The sequence below is a fragment of the Euwallacea fornicatus genome, chromosome 7 (assembly GCF_040115645.1).
Source record: "Euwallacea fornicatus isolate EFF26 chromosome 7, ASM4011564v1, whole genome shotgun sequence".
NCBI classification, from domain to species: domain Eukaryota; kingdom Metazoa; phylum Arthropoda; class Insecta; order Coleoptera; family Curculionidae; genus Euwallacea; species Euwallacea fornicatus.
Window position 1 is genome coordinate 5796460 of NC_089547.1, and position 22086 is coordinate 5818545.

At 37.3% G+C, this 22086-nt stretch overlaps 2 protein-coding genes across 2 annotated transcripts; one reads left to right on the plus strand and one right to left on the minus strand.

The window, feature by feature from the left end:
• Positions 1–10321: 10321 nt before the first annotated feature.
• On the plus strand, positions 10322–18056 carry Amun (protein amun). Its single transcript, XM_066284501.1, has 5 exons — positions 10322–11044; positions 15147–15403; positions 16588–16956; positions 17128–17321; positions 17379–18056. The coding sequence occupies exons 1-5, from the start codon at positions 10896–10898 to the stop codon at positions 17481–17483; spliced, it is 1074 nt and encodes a 357-aa protein (XP_066140598.1). The 5' UTR covers positions 10322–10895; the 3' UTR covers positions 17484–18056.
• On the minus strand, positions 17329–21905 carry asun (integrator complex subunit 13 asun). Its single transcript, XM_066284500.1, has 12 exons — positions 21509–21905; positions 21116–21190; positions 20879–21054; positions 20709–20822; positions 20560–20650; positions 20391–20502; positions 19697–19851; positions 19336–19577; positions 19046–19277; positions 18647–18986; positions 18403–18584; positions 17329–18322 (listed from the first exon to the last, which is right to left on the minus strand). Exons 1-12 carry the CDS (start codon positions 21749–21751, stop codon positions 18200–18202), a joined length of 2085 nt encoding a protein of 694 aa, XP_066140597.1. The 5' UTR covers positions 21752–21905; the 3' UTR covers positions 17329–18199.
• Positions 21906–22086: the final 181 nt, after the last annotated feature.

Consider the following 22086-nt stretch of genomic DNA (forward strand, 5'->3'; position numbering starts at 1 on the left):
AACACATGATATGGTTTTTTTTGGTAGAGTTGCGATGGTGGTATCGATAGATGTTCTAAAAATTTGAACTCGTTTTCTTGAGAAACGACCCGAGTTGGCTTTGGCGGTGTTTGCTTGCCCGCTAGTTCGTCCTGTTCGTATCGATTGGACTCGTGAATTTTCCACTTTCCGCTTAGCTCGTTCAACTCAAGTCTTGAGGGACGTTCGCCTGATGCTCTGTTCCCCTCTGTTCTAACCGACATGTAAAACTAACAACGAATCTGTTATGCAATATAAAACTTTTATTCTGGACATAAATATTTTCTTTAATACTATCTCTTCACCTCCGCAATAGCATCCGAAATTAGTAACAAATCTTGTATGTCTTTAAAATTAGCAAAAATTTTAACCTGCGCATTTTGTTGATAGTGCAACTCTCTAAACTTGTTGCACTACTTCATGACCCACGGCAGTGAAATAAGGGGAAATTACATACATATATACATTCGTATATACGTTACCATTACCTCGTAAATCTTACATGCGTCGTCGTCATATAGTAAAAATAAATATTTGATTTTTTGCTGCGAATCGGCTTCATTTCGTTGTTGATGCCTTTCAGATTTTGTCATTTTTTTGTAAAATTTTATAATCTTCGAAATAATAAGTTAGGAAAAAATAATTTAAGACCCATGTTTCTAGAGAACTATATCTCCAAAAAGCCTTTCTTTTATATTTAATCTAATTTACATGAAGTATATATTCAGAAGCACGCAATAACTGAAATTTTTAAGAATCAGCGCACATAATACAAAAAGGGAAAATTGTTGTATCTTTAAAAGATATGACACGACAATGGGTTTTAAATTTGCTTGCATAAATAGTTTAGAAATTCTCCACAATATAAAAATTTTGAACTTAAGTGCAACAAATCAAGAGTGTGTTGAACGATTTTTAAATCCACGAATCTGTTGTGCCGTGTGTGTTATTGTTAAATAGATTCTCAGCAAATAGTTTGTCTACAACATATCAAAATTGACTTCTAAGCCTAATTTTTCCTTGGTGTATTGGTAGCATCATTCTTGTTAAGTCCCATAACCCAAATGAGACAGAATTAAATTTATGACTTGTTTACGGGTTGCACGCGTGCCCCAATGCATTCCGTTCGTAGCTCACTTGTTGCTCCCGGCGCCGCCTGCTTGACAAAAAGACGATGAAGGTACGTGTGGTCAGGGGGAACCGGGGGGCCGCGAGGGTACACGCCGGCACGCGCCACGTGGGACCGGCTTTCCTGTTTATGTGGGACGTTTGTTTTTGCCCCGCCGTCCCTCAGCCCACCCGTACTTTCCGATTGCTACAAATCGCAGAGAAGGCGATGCATTTGATGCTCTTTTGATTGAGTCGTTCGACCCTGATTTGTTCGCGGAATCGTTGTTAAGCGCCGCCCGTAATTGAACGGTCAAATGGCGGCGCCAACGAGAGATTTGCTGTTGGTCAATAAAAGACGTTGTTTGATCAGCAGTAAGTTTATTATCAAAAATATATTAAGTTATGAATTTAATACTGGACTTCTGATTAGTGCGGCTAGGTATATACCTACCAAAAATTGAATAATCATTTCACTGAAACAAATTTGTTGACCATATTTTTGAAAATTGCTTTTCAGTCACATTTTGGTTCTGGTTTTTGACAATCCTAGACGAAAACGTTATTAATAAATCACACATTTTACGTTTTATAAAAAATCATTTCATGCAATTATTATCCCTATAATCTGCAAAAAAAAACTAAATATAACCGTGATTAAAAATAAGATATAGTGGAACGTTCTAACGTACCCTAAACGTAAAAACGAGCAGCTTCGAGGCAAACGTTTATTATTCATCGTATCGTGGCACAAAGAGAGCGGGGCTTGAAATTCGAAAATAACAACGGGGGAATGACGCAGTCGTCGATCGAGTCGGCTGTGCTGTGGGGGAAAATAAAACAGTTGCTAGCACTAATGAGGTATGTCTTTATTCAAGGGCAACGGCCTGTCCGTTGATAGTAGGCCTGACGTGATTAAAATACATGACTTGGGGAAATTAGATTTTAAGTTTTTCTCTCCACCGAATGTCATTTCATGTTGGAGGATGAAATGCATTATAATACGCATTCTTGAAATGTTGTAGATATATATGCAATAGTCGTCCAATTCGATCACTAATCGGTCAGTTTCAGCAAAAAGAGCATTAAAATTAACAGAATTTCTTTTTCTCGATCAAATATAGAATTTACCTACATATATCAGGAATGATCCTTTGCGAATCATTATAACAGAACTCAATATAATCATCATCACCAGTGAGAAAAATATGTATATACAATGATGCAGTCGATTCAGGTCAATACTGCCCTTCCGCAAATGAAATCCTCGGGATGGAGTCTCCTAGACTGCTTATTCCCGGGACCGGATAACAGGCCGAATTTTAGAAATTTATAATCTGTGTATGAGCAAAATAACTAAGCATATGACCGTAACTCAAAAATGGATTTCCAAAGACTGAGTATTTGGTATACCATACAACATTAATCTCTCACAATGTAATATATGTATGTATATATATAGACTGAAAGTGAAATTTCTGTTGTCTATGGAAATCTCCCAAAACATCGAAATAGCTTCGCAGCGCATTTACATTGCGCACCTGCTGCTGTTTCAAAATTGTTAATTCGTTAACGTCGAATAATGGCATAAGAGTCATGCACAATTTTTCTGGTTAGAGCATTTGTGGAGAGTGATCGTCAGCTCTTTTAAGTTTTACTTTTATCAGACACCTTTTTTTGATTCTTCCCATTTATTAGATATCTCAATAACAACGATCACATATCTAGCAAAATTAACAGTTGTGCAGTCCAATAAGGGATATATTGAAAATTTCCAAGAAAAATGTTGTTAACTTCTATTAAAATTTATTTAAAGGCCGGCGCGACATTTAGCAGAAATCCCCATCGTTTAGTCTGCGGAACGCGGCCAAATATCATTTCCTTTTTCCTTCGCAAGGATTAAAACAAAGTTGTGCTACTTTTATAATCGCGATTGTTTAAAAATAAGCATGTTATTACTGGTATTTCCAAGCTGAAGCCGAGGTCCTTTCAAATTGAAAAATGAAGAAAATTTCCAGCTAAAATTCTAAACGGCAGCCGCAAAATAGCGCGACGTGCGCCCCAACATACAAATTTAAAACTTTATTATTCAGCAAATAACGACTCCATCAAGCAACCTTATCAAAATCCTAACGAATGACGCAGTTAACGAGCGATATAGTTAGTCCGTTTCTACCAGACCCAGTGTAAAGTTTCATAACGTGTTTCAGGGTTCGTTGCGCGAGCACCGGTACAGTTTCATGCGAACGTCAAAAATCACTTTCGATCCAAAGGGTGTTTTTGAGTCGTTTGCAACGAAAATTACAAAAGAAAATCACAATTTGCGTCCGCGTAATTCTCCGGGATTCGACGGACGGACTGTTCTCTATTAGAAATCGCCGTTCCACGAAGCGAGCTCGATATTTTACGGGTTGACGGCCTCGAAACTTAGTAGGCCTCCCGTTTCTAGGGAAGACCATCAAGTGCGCGGTGGCCGTACGACGTTGCCAAACGCTCCGCTTTCGAAATATTTCATGCGGGTTATTTGTCATGGCCTACTTTTTGTCCCCGCATGGAGGCGAACGAAAGCTCGTTGTACGTCGTTTTTCGACGACTTCCTACAGAATTTTGCCGCTTTATTAATTTATTTCCTTCATCCCATTTCCAATGCAAACTGTTTCCGAATTAACCATATTTACTCAAATGTTAATGTGAGAGCTAGCTGCTGATAAAACTCATATCGGAGCGGATTTTGAACGGATCTCGAAACACGTTTATCTCATGTATGCGGTAAAAGTGGTAGCTTATCAAAGACAGCTCGCAGGAAAACACGGCAACATTATTCGAACATTTAGCACTAATTTTGAATTCGAATGCCGCTGTTTTCCGTTTTAGTTATTGGGTGCATTTATTTTACGTTGATATTTAAATTAGTATTGCAATTACCTATTTCTTTCATTCTTTTAGTGCGTCCTTGATGAGCTTATAGGTTAGAGTATGATTCATAATCATAATCCAGGTTCGAACGGGATACCCTAACTGTCCAGATCGGCAAAGGGGAGTAGTATTATCCCCTAGATCCGAAAAAAGTAGACCAACCCGCAGATGACTGTCTAACGTAGGTACCAAGTGCGATAAAATGGAATCAAAAAGCTATATCTGAGTTTATTTGACACGTTACAAAGTGTCATATTAAGACAAAGATAGTGTAAAATGGCGTCCATATTGCAGTATACTGTTAGTTAACCGAAAGTGGCTTCCGATTGGCGTTATGCATTGTCACGTTGGTATTTTGTAGATACCTAAGTATCACACACCTGGAGACATTAAACTATCCTCTAGTTCTACACAAACAATAAATTTTAAATAAATATATGTGAGTAATAGGTCACAACTATTTACTATTTACTTGAAATTCCCATTACTAAACCAAAACAAATTAAAATCAGCTGATCCCGTAAGATCATTGTCATTAACCAACCGACACTTGATCTATTAATAAAATTATTGCCATACCCATGGTGACGTGCTTGAGAGACACGCGATTACGTAACGAGGAGGAAATCGACAAGCTCGCGCTAGACGCAATAAATTAAATAAAAAGCGATTTAAATATAAAATCGTTCAACAACTGGCGGAAAAAATAAACGTGACCTAGGTCAAGGGAACAAACATGGCGACGATCTAAAAAAAGAGTGCGCATTATTTACATACTTTAAGGAAGTGAGAGAGAAACTTGTGTATTTAAAGTGCATAAAGTCAGTGGTTTGATGGTGACTAAATGTATGGACAAAACCGGATACTTTTGACATGGTTCTGCATGAGTGCTTATCAAATGTAAAAAATAGAGTAAAACGTATTAAAAAAAATATTTAACAAAATTAAAAAATGTTACCGGATTTTCAAATGTTAGGTTAAACCGAAATACAACTATTTGAAAACTGCAACAAAAATGTAATCTTCAGCTCTCATTTACATAAATATATATATTTGAAAAGTTAGGTGTCATTCAGCAAAAATTTCAAAAGTTGCACAACGGTTGGTTATACTGATTGCTATCATTTGCCAAGTTCAATAGATCAAAATGTTGCGTGACTGTTGGAAATTCCGTTAAATACTAAGAATTTCAAATGCTTATAAAACTGTTGTGCTACTGATACTTCCGCTGAGTGTGGCCATTAGTTTTAAAATGATTGCTCCTACGAGTAGTGCGTAAAAAATGTAAATAAATCCAAAAATCTCGTCGATCTTCTTCAAATTACTTTCCCTTTCTACCTTCAAAAATTCAAGAATAACTCAATTTTGACCATTATTTCCACTCAAGTCGTCGCACTGTGTCGGTGTATTTCCGCATGGAACACTCAAAAAAGACGAAACCTGGATCCGCAATATTTCTCATTGAAAAGGTCCACCGGATGACGGATATACCCGCGAATGTACACGCGAAAACTCCCGCGTGACCCATTTCTCCACTTGTCTATTGGGTCAAGGTCTTTCACATTAGGTAAAGTCGGTCTCTGGTTAAAGGTCGTCGACCTTTTATCTTTGTGCAAGTGCATTTCGATTTCGATGAACGTTTTTTCCGCCATATAAAGCCGGCCGTTTACGTCGGGGACTTGCCCGAGGCACATTCCGATCTCGTTTATGTAATACTCGCGTACATAATTAGATTGGTGTGCTGAGATGGTGGGTGGTTCGTACCGTAGTTTTGTACTTCAACACTGGGTTCTAGCGTCGATGAGGCTAACGGGGTAAATGGGTAAATGTGCATTGACACTCGATGTAATTGGAATAGTTAATCATTAACAAGCAGAATTTTAGTCTTTGCAATGAGAATGCGGCGAAATTTATATATGTATTGTACTCGAGCATATAACAAATAATTCGAAATTTTTTATCTTAGATTTTCGATATATTGAAATGACATGTGCCCTATATTGATTATGGACACTTCAAATAAAGTTCTGGTACTTTGAAAAACATTTGCCGCAACCTTCATTTTCGGCACCTTCAAAATTGTAAAAAATAAGCAGTGAAGTAACCACGTATCTAAGAAACTAAAAAAAAATGTTGCAAACCGGTTTGGGTAGAATTATACAGTGCACTGAGTCGATTAATTTAAGCTATTCTTTGAGACGATTGCTCTATACATTCGCGAGATATACGTTTAAATTTTGAAAACTAGAAAAAAGTAGATACTGTTTAAAAAGTAGTTCCCCTTTGGAAATTTATTAATGTGAGAGTGTCAGACAACAAGCAGACATATTATAATTAGTCAGTTTTAAATCAAAATAATATTACTAGATTGACGTTGACGAGTGAACAGACGTCACTTTGGGACTTTTCATAAGTATTTTTGTCCTTCGTCAATTTAAAAAACTTTCTTTCCAATGAAACATCAAACTCTCATCCTGTATTCCAATTTCAGGTTGTAAGTCCGCTAAAAACTGAACCGAAAACAGATACGGAACGACGAACCCCAACAGACCCAGACCCCGGTTAATCTACCCTCGGGTGTGTCAGAAATAATGAGGACCTTTTCTGCCCTCTCCGGGCCGTAGACGATAAGAGTCGATGCACAAACACGAAGAGAAAGCCGGAACGGTTTACAATGGGGCCCCTTTCGCCCCTCGACAGAGATAAATTCGTCCTGAAGCGGTGGCAACCCGAACCCAAGCCCTCTCTACGTGCTTATTTTTCTTTTACGTTCCGTTTGTCTTCTCTCTGCCTGCTATAGGAGGGTGCATTTGGAAAAAGGGGCGCCCCTTCTTTCGGGTTTATTTCAATGGAAAAACACCACGGGTGACTAAAATAATTTCTCCATTGCCGGATCTTCTATTCTGGTATTTTTATGGGTACTAGCAGAAGCATGGGTGGAGGTCCAAATAAGGCATGGACAACATTGAGTATACTAGTACGTGCGAGAAACGCTATTCGAAACGGAAGAAAAAAAGTTGAAAGCCAAGAAAAGGGGGGATTCCGGTGTACGGTATTTTACTATCGAGACGGTTGTTTTATCAATGGAGAATGGAGCGAAAGCGAGGGCAACAAAAACAATAAAACACGTGTTGGTAATCTCCGTTGTGCGTCTCTCTCTCACTGTCTCTCTGTTTAATCGAACTGGAAATCAACATAATTTACGTTGAAGGTCTGAGACAGAGAGTAATATGTGGGCTTAAAGGCATTTCATATTCCATAGGAGTCAAATCTCAAGTATGGTTCGCTATATCAAATTTACATTATCATTAAAATCACAAAATTATAATAAATTCTTAAGTTCGAGGATAATTTGAACATCTACTCATAGAATTCGAATTCGATCGGCGAACTGAACCATAAAAGTTGGTCGCTACTTTATTTCGTTGCGAAACGTAAATAACGCCCAAATCGTAACCTTGAATGACATTTTATTATTTATTTGTATCAGAATTACTCACTCATTTATTCAACAACCCCCTATTTTGAAGAAATACTCAACAAGCAAAAATGAAACTGGCATATGTATTTACAATTTCCCACATTAAGCTTCAAATCCGGCAGCTTCTTCGCTTTCGTCCCCGTTACGTGAATATATGTAATTTACGTAACGCGTTCATTAATAAACCATTATCGTTCTCCTTGAACTCAAACAAGTGTGCGTAATGTAATAATTATTCCAATCAACATCTTCCATCTCTATTCATTTCGCTGGCCCGGATTTGTAGGACTGTCGGTGCCGCATTGTCTGACAAGGCGCAATTATAGCTGCAGGTAGTCTAATGGATAGATGGATTGATTTGTGTAAATCACAGTAAACAATCGTTTTGTGGTTGATGAATTCGTCAGTTTATTGTTGTTCTCTTAAACAACGAAAGTGCGAAGTGTGGTTTGAATGAAAAATAATCAAAGTGGAAATCTAGAATAAGGAAAGTATCACGTTTCATTACCTGTGTTGAAAATTCGTGCAGCAACATTATGCATCACATACGTCACGGAACGTCATAAGAAAACAAAGATGATCAAAAAAAATCAATATTTTTCGTGACATTTCACTAATGATGAAATTGTCGCCATTAAAATTACATTTTCATCTTATTTTCAAAATTCAATCTTGTACATCATGTACATCATGTCATAATAAAAAAAAATAATCGAAAAAAGCGACCATTTCCTTTCGTTATCTAAAACCATCGTAATGCTAGCATTGCTTTTTGAATTTTACAAGTTAGTAATGACAATCGCAATTCAGCTTCAGACAAGTAACCAAGGTTCGGTTCATCTAACGTATCAATATTACACTGAAACGAAGTCAAACTATCGATTTCCTTTCTTGATTAAATAACCGCTATCAAGATCATATTGCATATTTCTTTCTTAATATATAAAAATCGAACGTCTGTGAGGTAACTTGTCATTTTGACGCACAACTATATGCCTAAATTCACTATTCAATTGTTTTCAAGTTAGGCAGGAAAATACGACAGCTTCATTTATTTTCAATTAACGAATTTTTCCCATTTGCAATGAGCGCGAGAATTACCTCTCTTGGTTTCTCATCAACAACAAATCAAAACTTTCCTCCCATAATAATATTTATCATCATTCTCATTTCGTAAAAGCCAAGGCACACTCGAATCTCATCTCTCCTCCGAATCGTCCGGTCCCTCGTGTTTACGTCATCCGACAAACGGTATCGGCCTACTATGTGCCGGCCGCTCGGTATCCCCTTAGAATTGTCACTCAAAATCGCATCTCCAAATGCAATCCTCCGACACTTCAATTAAGTTCGGGGGCGCAAGTGGGCGTCCGTGCCCCCGGACTAGTCCGGCAGGCCCGGAGCCGGCTCCCCACAGGTGGTTTAGAGCCCCGATTACGAGGAGCCGGCAACGTCGTACCAAATGTGGTTTGCCGGAGCCCGGTGGCGCCATCCGTTCAAAAAGTGGCGGGGGTATGCATTAGGCAACGTTGCCGACTGTGAAGTGGTATCGTCAGATCAGGGGGACTCTGGGTTGCGAATATTTGCAGAAAGGACTGTGGGCACTAATGAGTTTATTGCTTTTAATTTGTTGGTAAATTATAGTTTTAGCATATTTTTTATAGTCTCCCCAGGTGGTTTTAAGGTGGTTTCATAGAAAAAACGTACATAAGATATAGTGGCAGTTTCAAAATAAATGATAAAGATTAACGAGACTGTTCAAAGGCAGATTAATAATAAGGGGTTCTTTTCAAGTGTTTGATGCGTGTCAACTGAATTGACCGCGAGTTATGTAGATTCGGTCCTTGATTCTGGCAACAATGCGGGTTTTTGTAAACAAACTGCTTGTGGGAAACTACATGAGCGCATTTATCTGATTTTATTTTATTCCTTTTGAGCGTTTCGTAGAAGAAGCATAGCCTGATAATGTTTGTTTTGGTATGAGAGTAATGTGGAGATGGTCGAATAAATATTCCCGCCATAACTAATTGTTCCCGAAAAGCAAAGATTTGACAATTTTTGACCACGTTGTTTGAGGTAAAACGTATATAATTTTTATGATTTGCTCGGTTTATACGGTGGATAATGCATAAGGTAACCCTGGATATTGCTTTTATGGTTATACCTATCATCGTTTATATACCGCCTAACATATACATATATATTATGTACATAATAAATAACATCGAAAGTTCATACATTTTCAACGCTCTATGCAATTCTTCTACGTTATGTTTTGCGTTTTGCACTTGATATATTATATATTTGGTATTAGTCTATCAATTTTTGTCTATGTAAACTACGTGCATGCTAACATATTGCAAAATAGAAGAAAACACATTAAAATAATGCAAATGTAAATCGAAAGAAAATCAAAATATAGTAAGTTTTTTAAAATTAAAAAAAAAACATTTTTATACCCCTGTATAGGGTAATTGAAAGTCAACGTGCATTTTCAGTCTGGTCGTTGCGGAAATATAATTCTAAACTTGTTAATTTTAAATTATCTATCTCACATGTTTTAAAATACTTTAAAATTCTTTCCACTCTTACCGAAATCTACGTATTAAAGTGCTATAATATTGTTTTATCTTTAAAGCACTTCGAACATTGTTAAAGAACTCTTACAATATATTTTATAAGTCATAACATGCAAAAAGGCGATGAAGAAGTCGATCACAATCTTGTCATCTGTTCCATTACTGTTGAACTTCCGATTATCATGTAAACGAACGTCCAAATAAACCTCATGATTAATTTTATGATTCAACACTCATTTTTTGTTAATTGGATATAATTTCTACTTGATTTGGGCGAGTTTATTGAAATGTATAAAATCTAATTAAATCTAGTAATGAATAAAATGTTTTACACACCGCGATTATTGAGTATTTATGACTTTCACGTTCTTATGAACGTTGATATACATATGCAGTTTCGAAGATTTTGACAAAAATATTGACAGGTGTCAACTAATACGTTTCCATTAAAATTGACGTATTGTGTCATGGTAGTGCCTTTGAGCTCCTTCAATCTTCAATCTTATAACCTGTGCCCAGCAGACTGGCATTTTCAAGGACCTTTTGTTGTATAAAAACCATGTTAGCGTGGTAATTGGGTATCGGCTTCCAATCTAATTTTTTCCAATGAAAGTAACTAATTTCCATTGAACCATTTCCAAAATTATATTGTCAAATATTAGCTCGTCCCTGGTAGGAAAATGTAGTAACCGGAGCAGGCAACGAAATACATCGTCATCGAAACGGCAACGTCGCCCTCGTTAAACTTGTGTCGGGCCGACAGTTCGCCACGGCACTTCAGTCCGCGAACAACTAACATGGCGACTGCAAAAGCGACAGCCAAATTTTTCACGCACGGTACCTGCGAGCAGTACGAGCAAGTATTGAAGCTGTACCCCCAGGCGCTCAGGTTGAAAGCTGATAACAAGGCGAAAAAGCCGGAAGAACTCATCAAATTAGACAACTGGTAAGTACCGTAAGTGCGACAACACTGTGTCAATGAACTCCGTTATTCGACTGTTTTAGCGAGTGCCTGCATTGGTCTTTAAGTGGGTTTTGTCGTCTATGCACCCCCGCGAACATCCTTGATACGCGCGTGCAGCCAGTTGACAAATTTACGATTCGTTTCGCGTGAAATTTTCAAACAAATCGCGTGACGACATCATGGCCGGACCGCACCGTTTCCTTTCCCCATTTTATCGATATTCCTTCCAAAGTTTCAGTCACTGTGGCACTCTGTGGTAGTTCAAAAACACTTTTCTCGCGATAAATTCAACGAAACCCTTTGAGAAAACGGGGCAAAAGCACTTGGTTAACAAAAGACGGTCGTCGCTTTCAAAATGGTTCCCGTTCAGTCAGACAAAGCACACTACGTGTCCCTGATTCGAGCCGATATTTTTCCTTCGAAACCGTGAATCGCCCTAGAAATTTGAAGAATTCTTGCTACACACGTGTATCCACATTGTTTACTTTCAAATAAATCCCGCCTGCTGCCTTTTGCCATTTGAATTTTGATTGATCTTTACCGACGAATAGTCGCCCGTGGTGGGGAGGAGGTATAATCCGCGATGTGCACATGTTTTCGAAGGAAAGGATAACAAGACTGCTTTTGTTATTCTTTTGATTCTATTGTTTTTTCTTGTGATATATGTGTCACACTATGATATCGTGTATAACCAAAGTTTCTAGTATCCTTATCCAATTGGAAATCTATACTGTTTACTATAATGTTTATTCAATCAATAACAAGATGTTGGTGTAATGAATGAGTTTTAAATCTTGGACCTGTTTTGCCAAACAATAATTTGATATTTATGTTTTAAAAAGATTTAACGCCATCTTATTTTTTTTTTCTTCAAGTTATTATATATAACTTGTTTTTTGAGCAGACTGTTTTTATTTTATGCATGCGTAGAGCTGGCATTTGCAAAAAAGTCATCACGAATTGATGTTGCATAATGACTCAATATAATGGTGCCCTATCTGTTGTCTTCCTCGAGGCATTTTTCTAATTTTTCTCAGTTTTATTGATTTATAAAGCAATAATTTTGGACATGAGCAAAATAGAGACATGTACCAGTTAAACAAATTATTACGCATGACTTACAAATTCCTAATTAAAGTTCTCAGTCATGGGAACCTTTGTTAACGAAAAAAAAATACAAGAAATTCGGATTAAAACGGAAATAACTTCAAATAGAAAATTTAAGGAAGAGCAATTAAAGTACAATAAAAAACTCCACAACTTTCGATTGGGGTTGGGATCACCAACCACTAGCTCTCCGGGTTATCGCTTTTCCAACTGTGTTATAGAGAAACATTAGTTCTTTCGTTTTGTTAGGGGTACCCCTTTTCCCAACTTTATGATTAAGATTATAACAGTAAAATGAAAAATATTAATTCCATGATGGATTCTTTGTTGCAAAGATTCTTGATAATTTGGAATATTATCCCCTAAACTCTTATAGAAGCAGCATTGTGATACGTGAATGACTTGCTGTATATTGTTAAACACTGCAACAAGCGAAGAAGGTACACAACATGAATTCCACCGTGTCTTTGAAAGTGGATTTATTTAAATTTTCTAATAAACAGATTCGAAGTAATGTCACTAAACGCACCCAATAGGTTTAATTCACTTTGCAATCTGTAATCCGCTAACATTACATTACACAAATAACTAAGTCGATTGCGCATACACCAATCTGGAGACCGACTCCGTGTCCACACTTATCATTCAAAGAACGTTTCACCGAAAGCGAGAAATCACTCTCGTAAGCGCGTTCCGATCTGCAAAGGTAATTAGAATTCCAGTGCAAAACGTGTTTATGAGGTTCTGGGTCAAGGTCGGTCGCAACAAAGACTCGAAATAAATCTATTAATAAAATCTAAACGTACCGTTTTATCTAAAAATGACGTCGCTACGCAATACTATACCACACTCGCCGTTTATTTACTCTCTCTTCCAATGGAATCAGCTGATTTAAAAATTATTGCACTTTCCGCCGTCTGTGACGTATTTAGGTGGTCTTTGGGAGATTCTCGTTCCTACGTTTAGTTCTCGTTCACGTGTCAAGGTTTTATTTGCGATTATTTTATTTCACTCATTACGCATACATGCGGTGCTAATGTAAACATTCGAAGCTGCAACTTACATTGATCCCAATTCTATACAAAAAGGTCAGGTTAAGTTCGTTAAAATCCTTAGCAGCTGAGCGATGACCTGTCATGCGTGAACATCCTGTATATTTCAACAGCTTTACCGGTTTCTGCCGATGATCATAGCAGGAAACATCGCGGCCGACCGCAGATGGTTCATGGCTTGGCAACTGTTGGCGACGAATAAACGACCCATCTCATTTCCTCTGACCAAAGCTCATTATCCGTTTTAGCTTAAATATCTAAACCGTACTTGCTTCACATTTGTACGTCAAACCATGTATATCTTCGTCAGTTTTATGGTGACCAGTCTGTTAGCAGTTTGGAAAGGAACTGACTCATATTACGGGAATAAGTCAATGGAAATACTAAAACCAGATCTGATGTCTGACTAATTTCATTTATGAGCAATAGAATAATATGCGTAATAGAGATTCGTTCCTTTCTATGGTTAATACACGTTCATGTGCAGCAACTTTCATGTTGCATTTGCGGTCAAAGTAGGACTCGTGAACCACTATTCATTATTATGATCGGCAAGGTGATCTATGTAAAGGTTACGGTATTTTAAATTTCCTCTTCCTGATGGATTTAATGAATGGAAGTATTTTCGTACCGGTTTTCGATTCACTGCAAGCTAATAACCGTTTGATAAGATGTTACTAATAAATATTGCTGGATAAAATAATATGCGCACCTGGAAACTGGAACAGTCTGATAAGTCTTATCAGCGTTCGAGAGGATTTGGTAGATAGATGGAACGCCTAACTATCTTATCAATTTATGGCTTTTAATAGAGCACGACTCATCACTTGACTAATGGTGAAATATCTTTATTCTACGTTAAAGAAATGCATTTTAAAGACCAAAAGCGTTGATAGGGGAAGTTGAATTTTTCAACGATCGATCGTGGTCAATTTCACAAATAGTAAAGTTTTGAAATCTGCGGTTATAAGTAAAATTTTCAAGTGACAAATAAGATGAAAATGTCGAAGTTAATTTGGGATATTCCGATGTATTGCGATAATGAGTTCTAAGAACACGACGAAATAATGCACACCTCAGGATGTGAGGATAATTCGTATTTCGGAAAGTTATGCAGCAAATGCTTGACCGAAACTACAATTAAATTCTCCCACTCTTGTTTGCCATTAAGGTTCGGTTGTATACGTTCATCTGAACTCTACCTGCTGTTAAACTGGAAATTTTGGTACATAAACAATCGAACATCGGTCAAATCCAAGACTTCAACCTCAGGTCGAATTTAAAACTAAGGTGTACAACTGGACATTCTCACTTGTTTGGGGGAAAGTAATACGTTTTCTGTTCTTCAACCGATATTTTTAAAATGCAAGATGTAACCGTATGTTTGCTCTCGATTTATGTGTCAGAACAAAATCGACGAAGCGATACATGCTCATATTATACAGAGTGCCTTGCCTGCCCATCCTATAAAAAAAAACTTCATTTGACCGAAGGTAAAAAAAAAACAGTATTTGTTTTCCAGTTTGATGTTAGATTAAACTAGAATTTTATTCCTCATCTCCACAATTTGGAACAATTTCGAAGGTCATATTAGGAATACATTCTTTCAGGTAATTCGTTATAGGAAAATAATGTCTGTTATGGCGCATTTTGAATCATACTTCATAAATTTTATAAAACTCTTTTTTGCACCTTGTTGGTGGTTAATCATTTTCATTAGACTGTTTCCATATTGTCTGGCGTCTGTCATTGCTTAAATTAAACGTGTTATATTGTAAAAGAAAAAAAATTATATTTCATACAATGACAATAAATACGTATCAGCACAACAATTCAGCAAAATTGAGAAAAATATTTTTTATTATTTCAGATTTCTTTAAGTTGTTTTGAAAACAACCTTTAACTTAAGAATTGTCGTGTTATAGGTACCAAAATGAACTGCCCAAGAAAATCAAATCGCGAGGTAAAGATGCCCACATGAACCACGAAGAACTAGTAATGACGATGAAATGGAAACAAATTCGAGGAAAATTCTACCCACAGCTCAGTTACTTGGTCAAAGTGAACACACCCAGGATGGTCATGCAGGAGACGAAAAAGGCTTTTAAGAAACTACCTAACTTGGAACAGGCCATCACCGCTTTAGGGAATTTGAAAGGAGTTGGTACCACAATGGCAAGCGGTAAGTTTAAAGAAGTTGTTTGTAAAAATTCGTAAAGATAACAACGTAAGTAGCTTTTTACATGCTACGTTTATCGTAGACAGGAAAAAATTGCGCACGTTGTCAACTGTGTTCAATTTTTAAAAGGAAATTAGACCAAGTTCTCTCTCTACGTTTTAAATCGGCGGTTGTCGATCAGAGAGCACGTAGATCGTGAATATTCCAAGTCGGAATAGATCGACCTTCGGTTTGCGGGCTACAAAAAGCACCGAGAATCGTTTCGTTTCGTTGGCAGGCACCGAGAGAGGCGAAGCAAAAGGTGGCCCAAGATGCCGGTTGCACACCCAGGCGAGCAAGGTGTTCGTTCGTAGTCGAGGGCCATTTGCGTAAGAACAGCCGCGTGTTGGCATGATGTTATAGAGAACAACGATGTCTGAATTCTAGAAGTGAGACTTTGAACGTATCATACATATTTGACGAAAGATAGATCTCACATCGGCAGGTTTAGCGAACGTAAGAGGAAGACAGAGCGCCAATAAAACAGAGTTGTAGCATTTAATTTTTGATAGTCACATGCCTCGAATCTGTCTTTTGAAGAAAAAATTTAACCAAAAGATTCTTCGAAATTCGCAAAATACTTCCTTAATTCTGGAAAAGGTTCTCGATAAAGGTCGTTCCGCACTAAACAATTATAACGCCTGTACTGTGGAAAAGATTGTCAACATTTATTAACCAATAAAAATAGAATTTAATGTAAAATCTTCGCGTGAAGAACCAAACTCCACCACCCGTACAAAAGGTTTTAGGATATTGAGCTGTGCCAAAGTTAACTAGTTATTTATATCAACAGAGAATTACCAGAGAGAATATACATATGTACATATATATAAATGTGGAGCTACAATTTATTGAACTGAATTTATTAAATATTGAACGTTCAAGAAATTCGCCAATTATTTCCTACCTTCGCACTTTTTATTTTGTCCCCATATTAAAACCTCGTTGCTTCTCACATTGAGGTTACCTTGCTTTAGACAAGATATACCTATAGAAAGGTAGCTATAACCAGCAGCATGACATGGTATACGGCGTAACACTGAGGCAGCAATTATTTGCTTTAATTTCATATATGTTTGCAATTATTATTATGACTCCGGGCAGAACTATTAGCGCTTGCTATTATATAGTTAACTTGGTCGTTGCAGCACTGCTGGCAGCAGCTTCGCCAGAATCAGCTCCCTTCATGGCCGACGAATGCTTGATGGCCATTCCGGATATCGAGGGCATCGACTATACCACCAAAGAGTACCTGAAGTTCGCGCAGCACATCGATTCGGTGGCGGAGCGACTCAACATGGACGCGGAGCGGAAAAACGGTGCCACGCGGTGGTCCCCACACAAAGTGGAGCTGGCTATTTGGACGCATTTCGTTGTTTCGGATCTCAAGCCCGAACTTTTAGACGATGTTAAAATTGAAAACGGAACTAGCATCCAGTCGTTATCGGCCCTACACCAAAACGGGGATTCCTTAGATGCCGACGCTACGATTACCTCAGATGAAAGTAATTCTACAGGTAAGTGTAAAAAAAAATCCTTGATGTAGGTATACGAGGCGTTACAAAAAGTAGAATAATTTACCCATAATAGATACATGTAGAAATAATCAATTTAAAAATATATGACGTTTAAAAAGGAAACATATTTGTAAATAATCTATATTTGATTATCTTTTTTTTTTCGTCTAGGTGGTGTTCCCTTAAACGGTAAATCAACGCCCGCCTCAGCAGTACCAGCTTCAGCACTCGACGAAGACACTCGAGACACCACTGCCTCATTTGCAGACACTGATAACGGAAGTCCTGCTATTTCCGCAGACGACTTAGGAGAGAACAGCGCCTCCGCCTCTAGTGTTAGCGAATCCACGAAAGACTCTATGCAGGTTGTAGTTTGTTAATAGGCTAATAGAATTATTTGCTTATTAAGGAGGGGATTTTAGGACGAAGACTCGAATAGTATCGGATTCGCGGGATCAAAACGGCCGCTGGACAACGCGGTCGACGGTCCTCCGTCAGCAAAAAAGGTGCGTGAGGAGACCAAGTGACGACACCCCCCTCGAGTTAAATCCCTTCTTTATGCGACTACGAAGTAAGGTTAGGTTTACAACCATTACACGACGATGTTATATACTTTATCCAGGATGTGTACAGGACAACGCCAGTGACGGAAGTTTGCGACTTTTTGCGCCTGCGCTCGCTCCCTCGGTATATGCGAGTTACGTTTAGTTTCATTTGCTGTGGTTGAGTTAACCTTTCAAGTAAAGAAAAACCATATAGTTTTATGTAAGTACTACTTGCATATACCGTGAGAGTCGTAACGAAAGAGAACGTATTTCTTAGTAATATATGCCTTTAGACAGAGACAGACGAGAGTGTTACCTTTGAACATAATAATAGCAACAGTTTTGATAGTCTCGTATTATTTGTTGCTGATAATATTCTATCTCTAAGGTTAATAAGTTATTATTTTGCATATAATATATATTAAACTTAACTTGATTTTGTTTAAAGATTTGATGGAAGAGTCATTCTTTCCAATTAGTTCGTATGTTCATTCCTACTTGATGGATTTTTGTATTTTATTTTTTAACTAATAAAGAGTATTAATTAATACTGAAGGCGGCTTTATTTTCTCAAATTATTCGTAGTAGCTCGATATTCGTGGAAACAGAAATTGGAGATATCCACCTTCTGTAGTATTATGGATTTAACTTAATAATTTTTTCCATTTCTTTAATTATGTCATTACATACTAAAATGCCTACTCAACAACCATAGCGTTTTCACCTCTGTTGTCTCTGTCATCAGTCTTTAAATTCGGATATAATTTGGCTATTAAACTACCTCCCTGTCTGCCAGCAAATTCTGGCCTGTTGTTTTGTCCCTAAAAAAAAATAATAAATTAATAATTTTAATGTATCCCCCCCCTTTATGGCCAACATCGAAACTCTTCACAATCCATACTTTTTCCTGCATGTGTCTGAATATTTCGTACAGAGTCCTTTGGGAGCTGTAAATCGAACCTTTAGTGGAACCTTGTCGTGAAAATGCGGGAGTAATATTTGCAAGAGGTGGCGGAGACATTGGACTGTCTGTTGTTGCTCTTATTACGGAAGCGCGCTGAGCATTTTCGACTTTAGAGGGACCTAAAGAATTAATTTCGAACCCTATAATAGAGGAAATTAACACGGCCATTTATGTGGCTTACCAATATTATCAAGCTGATTTAACGCCTCATCCAAATCAACTTTCTCACTTCCTTTGTCGTCGTCGAAATTGAATTTATGACAGTCCAACAGACATTGGTAAACCAATTTGTGATTATCCGAGTGAAGATTGTTTTTCAGGAAATTTTCCAACTCGTTCCACATCGCTTTGTATTGTTCTTCTCTTTTTTGTCCCTTTACTCGTTGTCCAATATTTTGTGGGTGCAGGGGTTCCATCTTTGATTCTAAGGCTATAAGGTTGTAGATTACCTTATTGCAAACAAACACTTCGTCGTCAGTAAGCTTTTCTTTGACTATCAAGGCCGGCAAAGGATCAATATACTATAATACAAAGTTTGTCAGTCAAACCCACGTTAGATATTAGCGAAAAATTTAAATACCTGTTTGAGATTAAATATTAACGTTGAACCGATAGTTAAAGGCCAGTACTTAGTGTGCCTGTTTAAACGCTCTCTGACTTTATCTAAAGGTTTGAGACCTTCTCCGGGTGATTTTATTTTAATCGGGAGCAGAGTGTTCTGTTTTATCAACATTCCAAAATCAGGAATTCTATAATCTGTAACTCTGCCTCCACAGCCTTCCGACACAGAGGGCGGGTCTTCCAACACAGATCTTCAAACAAACATCAAATAATAAAATCTGCAACAAACAACTGATGACATCTATCTACCTAGCGGTGCAGAGAGTGTGAATAAAAATTTCTCCACCGTGGGCCACCAACAAATGGCTGGTGATTTTCCCACCTGCTTTCCGGGGCATTTCCAACATTACGGACCTACCGCCGAGTAGGAAATTTATCAAACAAAGTGAGGGTCTAGAATTTACGTCTACAGGTGTAATGCGGTGCACGGAGGTGCAGTTTTGTAATTCATTGCCCGTCATTCCTCGAGGGGTACACCATTTCAAGGTAACCTAAACCGACAGATGCGTGTTGACCGACTTCAACCAGATTTGTCGTGAGAAAAAATAAAACTTACCACCCAAAAATAGTTCAGATATTTGGAATTGGAATTGTGGTATTTAGAACTTACCGTTTCATACTCCATACCCTCCTTAATAGTTCTAATTGCTGCTGAATCTGAAGCATTGCTCTTGAAAATCGCTGTATGAGCAGTACTGGCATGGAAAATTTCCACGTCGTAATTAGCCGAAGAGCTAGCGTTTTGTTCTTCCTTCATTGGAATACCTATGGAAGGTACACTCGATGGTAAGGAAATTGCACAACCAAAAAGAGATGTAAATTATTGGAGGACACTTAAGAGACACCTTTAGTTAATACGGGAAAACTATTATTTATTAATTCAAATTGGAAGACTAAAAAATAATTATTATATTTTTTCAGGCATGGATTCCAGTAAATGGTTAACGCCGTTCTGAAAAATTACGTTCCTAGTAATCAGTACTTCACGTTAAAGCGATGCGACTTGTGGAGGATATAGTAAATCTTTTAGGTCGTTTCTCTTAATGTCCCACAAATGTTTAATCGCAAACGTCAATACCAAAACATTAACAAGAACCTCTTTAAAACTTGTGTAAATAAATCCTTCCTATATAGAAACGTTAATTATCTTGTGACGATTTTCCATTCCCAGAAAATTCCCGACGTTTCAACGAACGAAGGAACGAAGGAAAAACCATCTTTGTTCAAGCCAACAATTCCATGTCGTTATTCAGTTTATTTTTTTTTAATATACGTATTTAAATTCAATATTGTCTTTTTCCTACCTGTGACTGTTGTGCTTGCTAAATCATAGTGATCCAAAATAAGAGTAGATAATTTGTTTGGAATTAGTGGAGCTTTAATAGAGTGCACCTCAGTAGTTAATATTGGTGACAGCTATAACATATCGAAATAAGTGTACATAAGTAAATGAAACAAATTTTTTGAACTCACATTCTTGGGAGGATGATTATTTACCGACGATTCCATATTCACTGGAAAAGTGTTTATTATCACCAAATGACAGTGGTGGATGGGTAGTAAGCTAAAACACAATCTTAACCATACCAATATCCAATTGAAACAAAACAACTTGCACCTACTTTTCATTACCTGCCACAATTTTATTCTGCTGATTTAAAACCGTCAAAAAAATTTCCTCCAATCTGTTCATACTTTCATTATCTCTAGCTGAGGTAATGCAAATAACTCTACACCTACAAAACCATCAACTTTGTTCTTCTATCCTTTATAATCAAGAAGGAATATGTACCTATTTATAATTTGCCCACCATCACTTTTGAATTTCTCCAATTGATACTCTGTAGGCTCACAAAGTCCTTCCACGGCAGCTCTCAAGCCATGCAACACTGTGTAATCTGGCGGAGGCGTCGATCGTAATGAAGGAGGTGCTGGAGGGACCCCTATTAAAGCGTAACCGTTCATGATCTGAGAAGGAATTAAGGATTAAAGCACTGCTTTTGTCAAAATAATTTGCCCTGAAACTTACGTGGCTAATTGATTGCTGTGTTGGTGTCCAGGAATTTAAAATATGAGCCACTGTATCACTGGCAAAGAACCTTACCTAAAAGTTCCACACCTTTCATTACCTTAACATCAGATATATGAAGGACCCACATGCACATACACTTTCTTAATAGATCATTCTGTGGTATCCATCATAGTGGAAACATATATAAAACAATCTATACAATATAAATTCCTAACTGGACATAATAATTTGTACATATTGCTATGGTGCATCTAGTGCTATGGCAGATTTATACATCACTAAACGGCACATTGAGTGGTACTATTGAAAATCTTACATGGCACAGTTTACTTTTCTTATAACTTTGCTTTGCAATTAAGGTAACACATAGCTAAATTAAATATTTATTACCAGTTTTCCAGTTGGAAATAAATCCCACACAATTCTACAATATTCTATGGCACTTTCCACACTAGAAGTCCATAATGTCTTCGATATGGGGGTCATGGGGATAAAACTGGGAGATCGGCCCTTTAGAAATTCGAATTCTATGGGATTTTCACAGGATATGCCAAAGTAGGGTGTGTGGTCCAATACGAAGACAGTTTTATGGTTGGCGGGGAACATTTTCTTGTTTTGGAGAGGAAAAGACATTTTAAAATTGAACAATGATTAACTTTAAATAATAGTTTTAATACAATTAATAAAATAATAACATTCAGATTCCAATGTTTATGTTATGGTTTTAAAACATTTTATTTTGCTGAAACTGTACTGTCAGGAGTTTTAAAATCACTTTGACGTCTGTCTACGTGTCGACCTAACGTTATTGTTTAAATCCATTTTAGTGTCGACTAGATGGCGCATAAGAGGAAGAACGTCTAGGGACGGGTGTTCTCGAGAGGTTCATTTGCGAGCAGCACCCACCAAATTATAACAAATACGTTTCTAATAATGAAAGTGTATTTTTTAGTTATTCATCCAATTTT

Coding starts and splice junctions, on each gene's coding strand:
- Amun (XM_066284501.1), top strand. CDS start 10,896: ATGGCGACTGCAAAAGCGACAGCCAAATTTTTCACGCACGGTACCTGC. Junction 15,404..16,587: donor TGGTACCACAATGGCAAGCG/GTAAGTTTAAAG, acceptor TGGTCGTTGCAG/CACTGCTGGCAGCAGCTTCG. Junction 17,322..17,378: donor CCACGAAAGACTCTATGCAG/GTTGTAGTTTGT, acceptor AGGGGATTTTAG/GACGAAGACTCGAATAGTAT.
- asun (XM_066284500.1), bottom strand. CDS start 21,751: ATGTCTTTTCCTCTCCAAAACAAGAAAATGTTCCCCGCCAACCATAAA. Junction 21,055..21,115: donor CACAGCAATCAATTAGCCAC/GTAAGTTTCAGG, acceptor ATTCCTTCTCAG/ATCATGAACGGTTACGCTTT. Junction 20,651..20,708: donor ATTGTGGCAGGTAATGAAAA/GTAGGTGCAAGT, acceptor ATTGTGTTTTAG/CTTACTACCCATCCACCACT.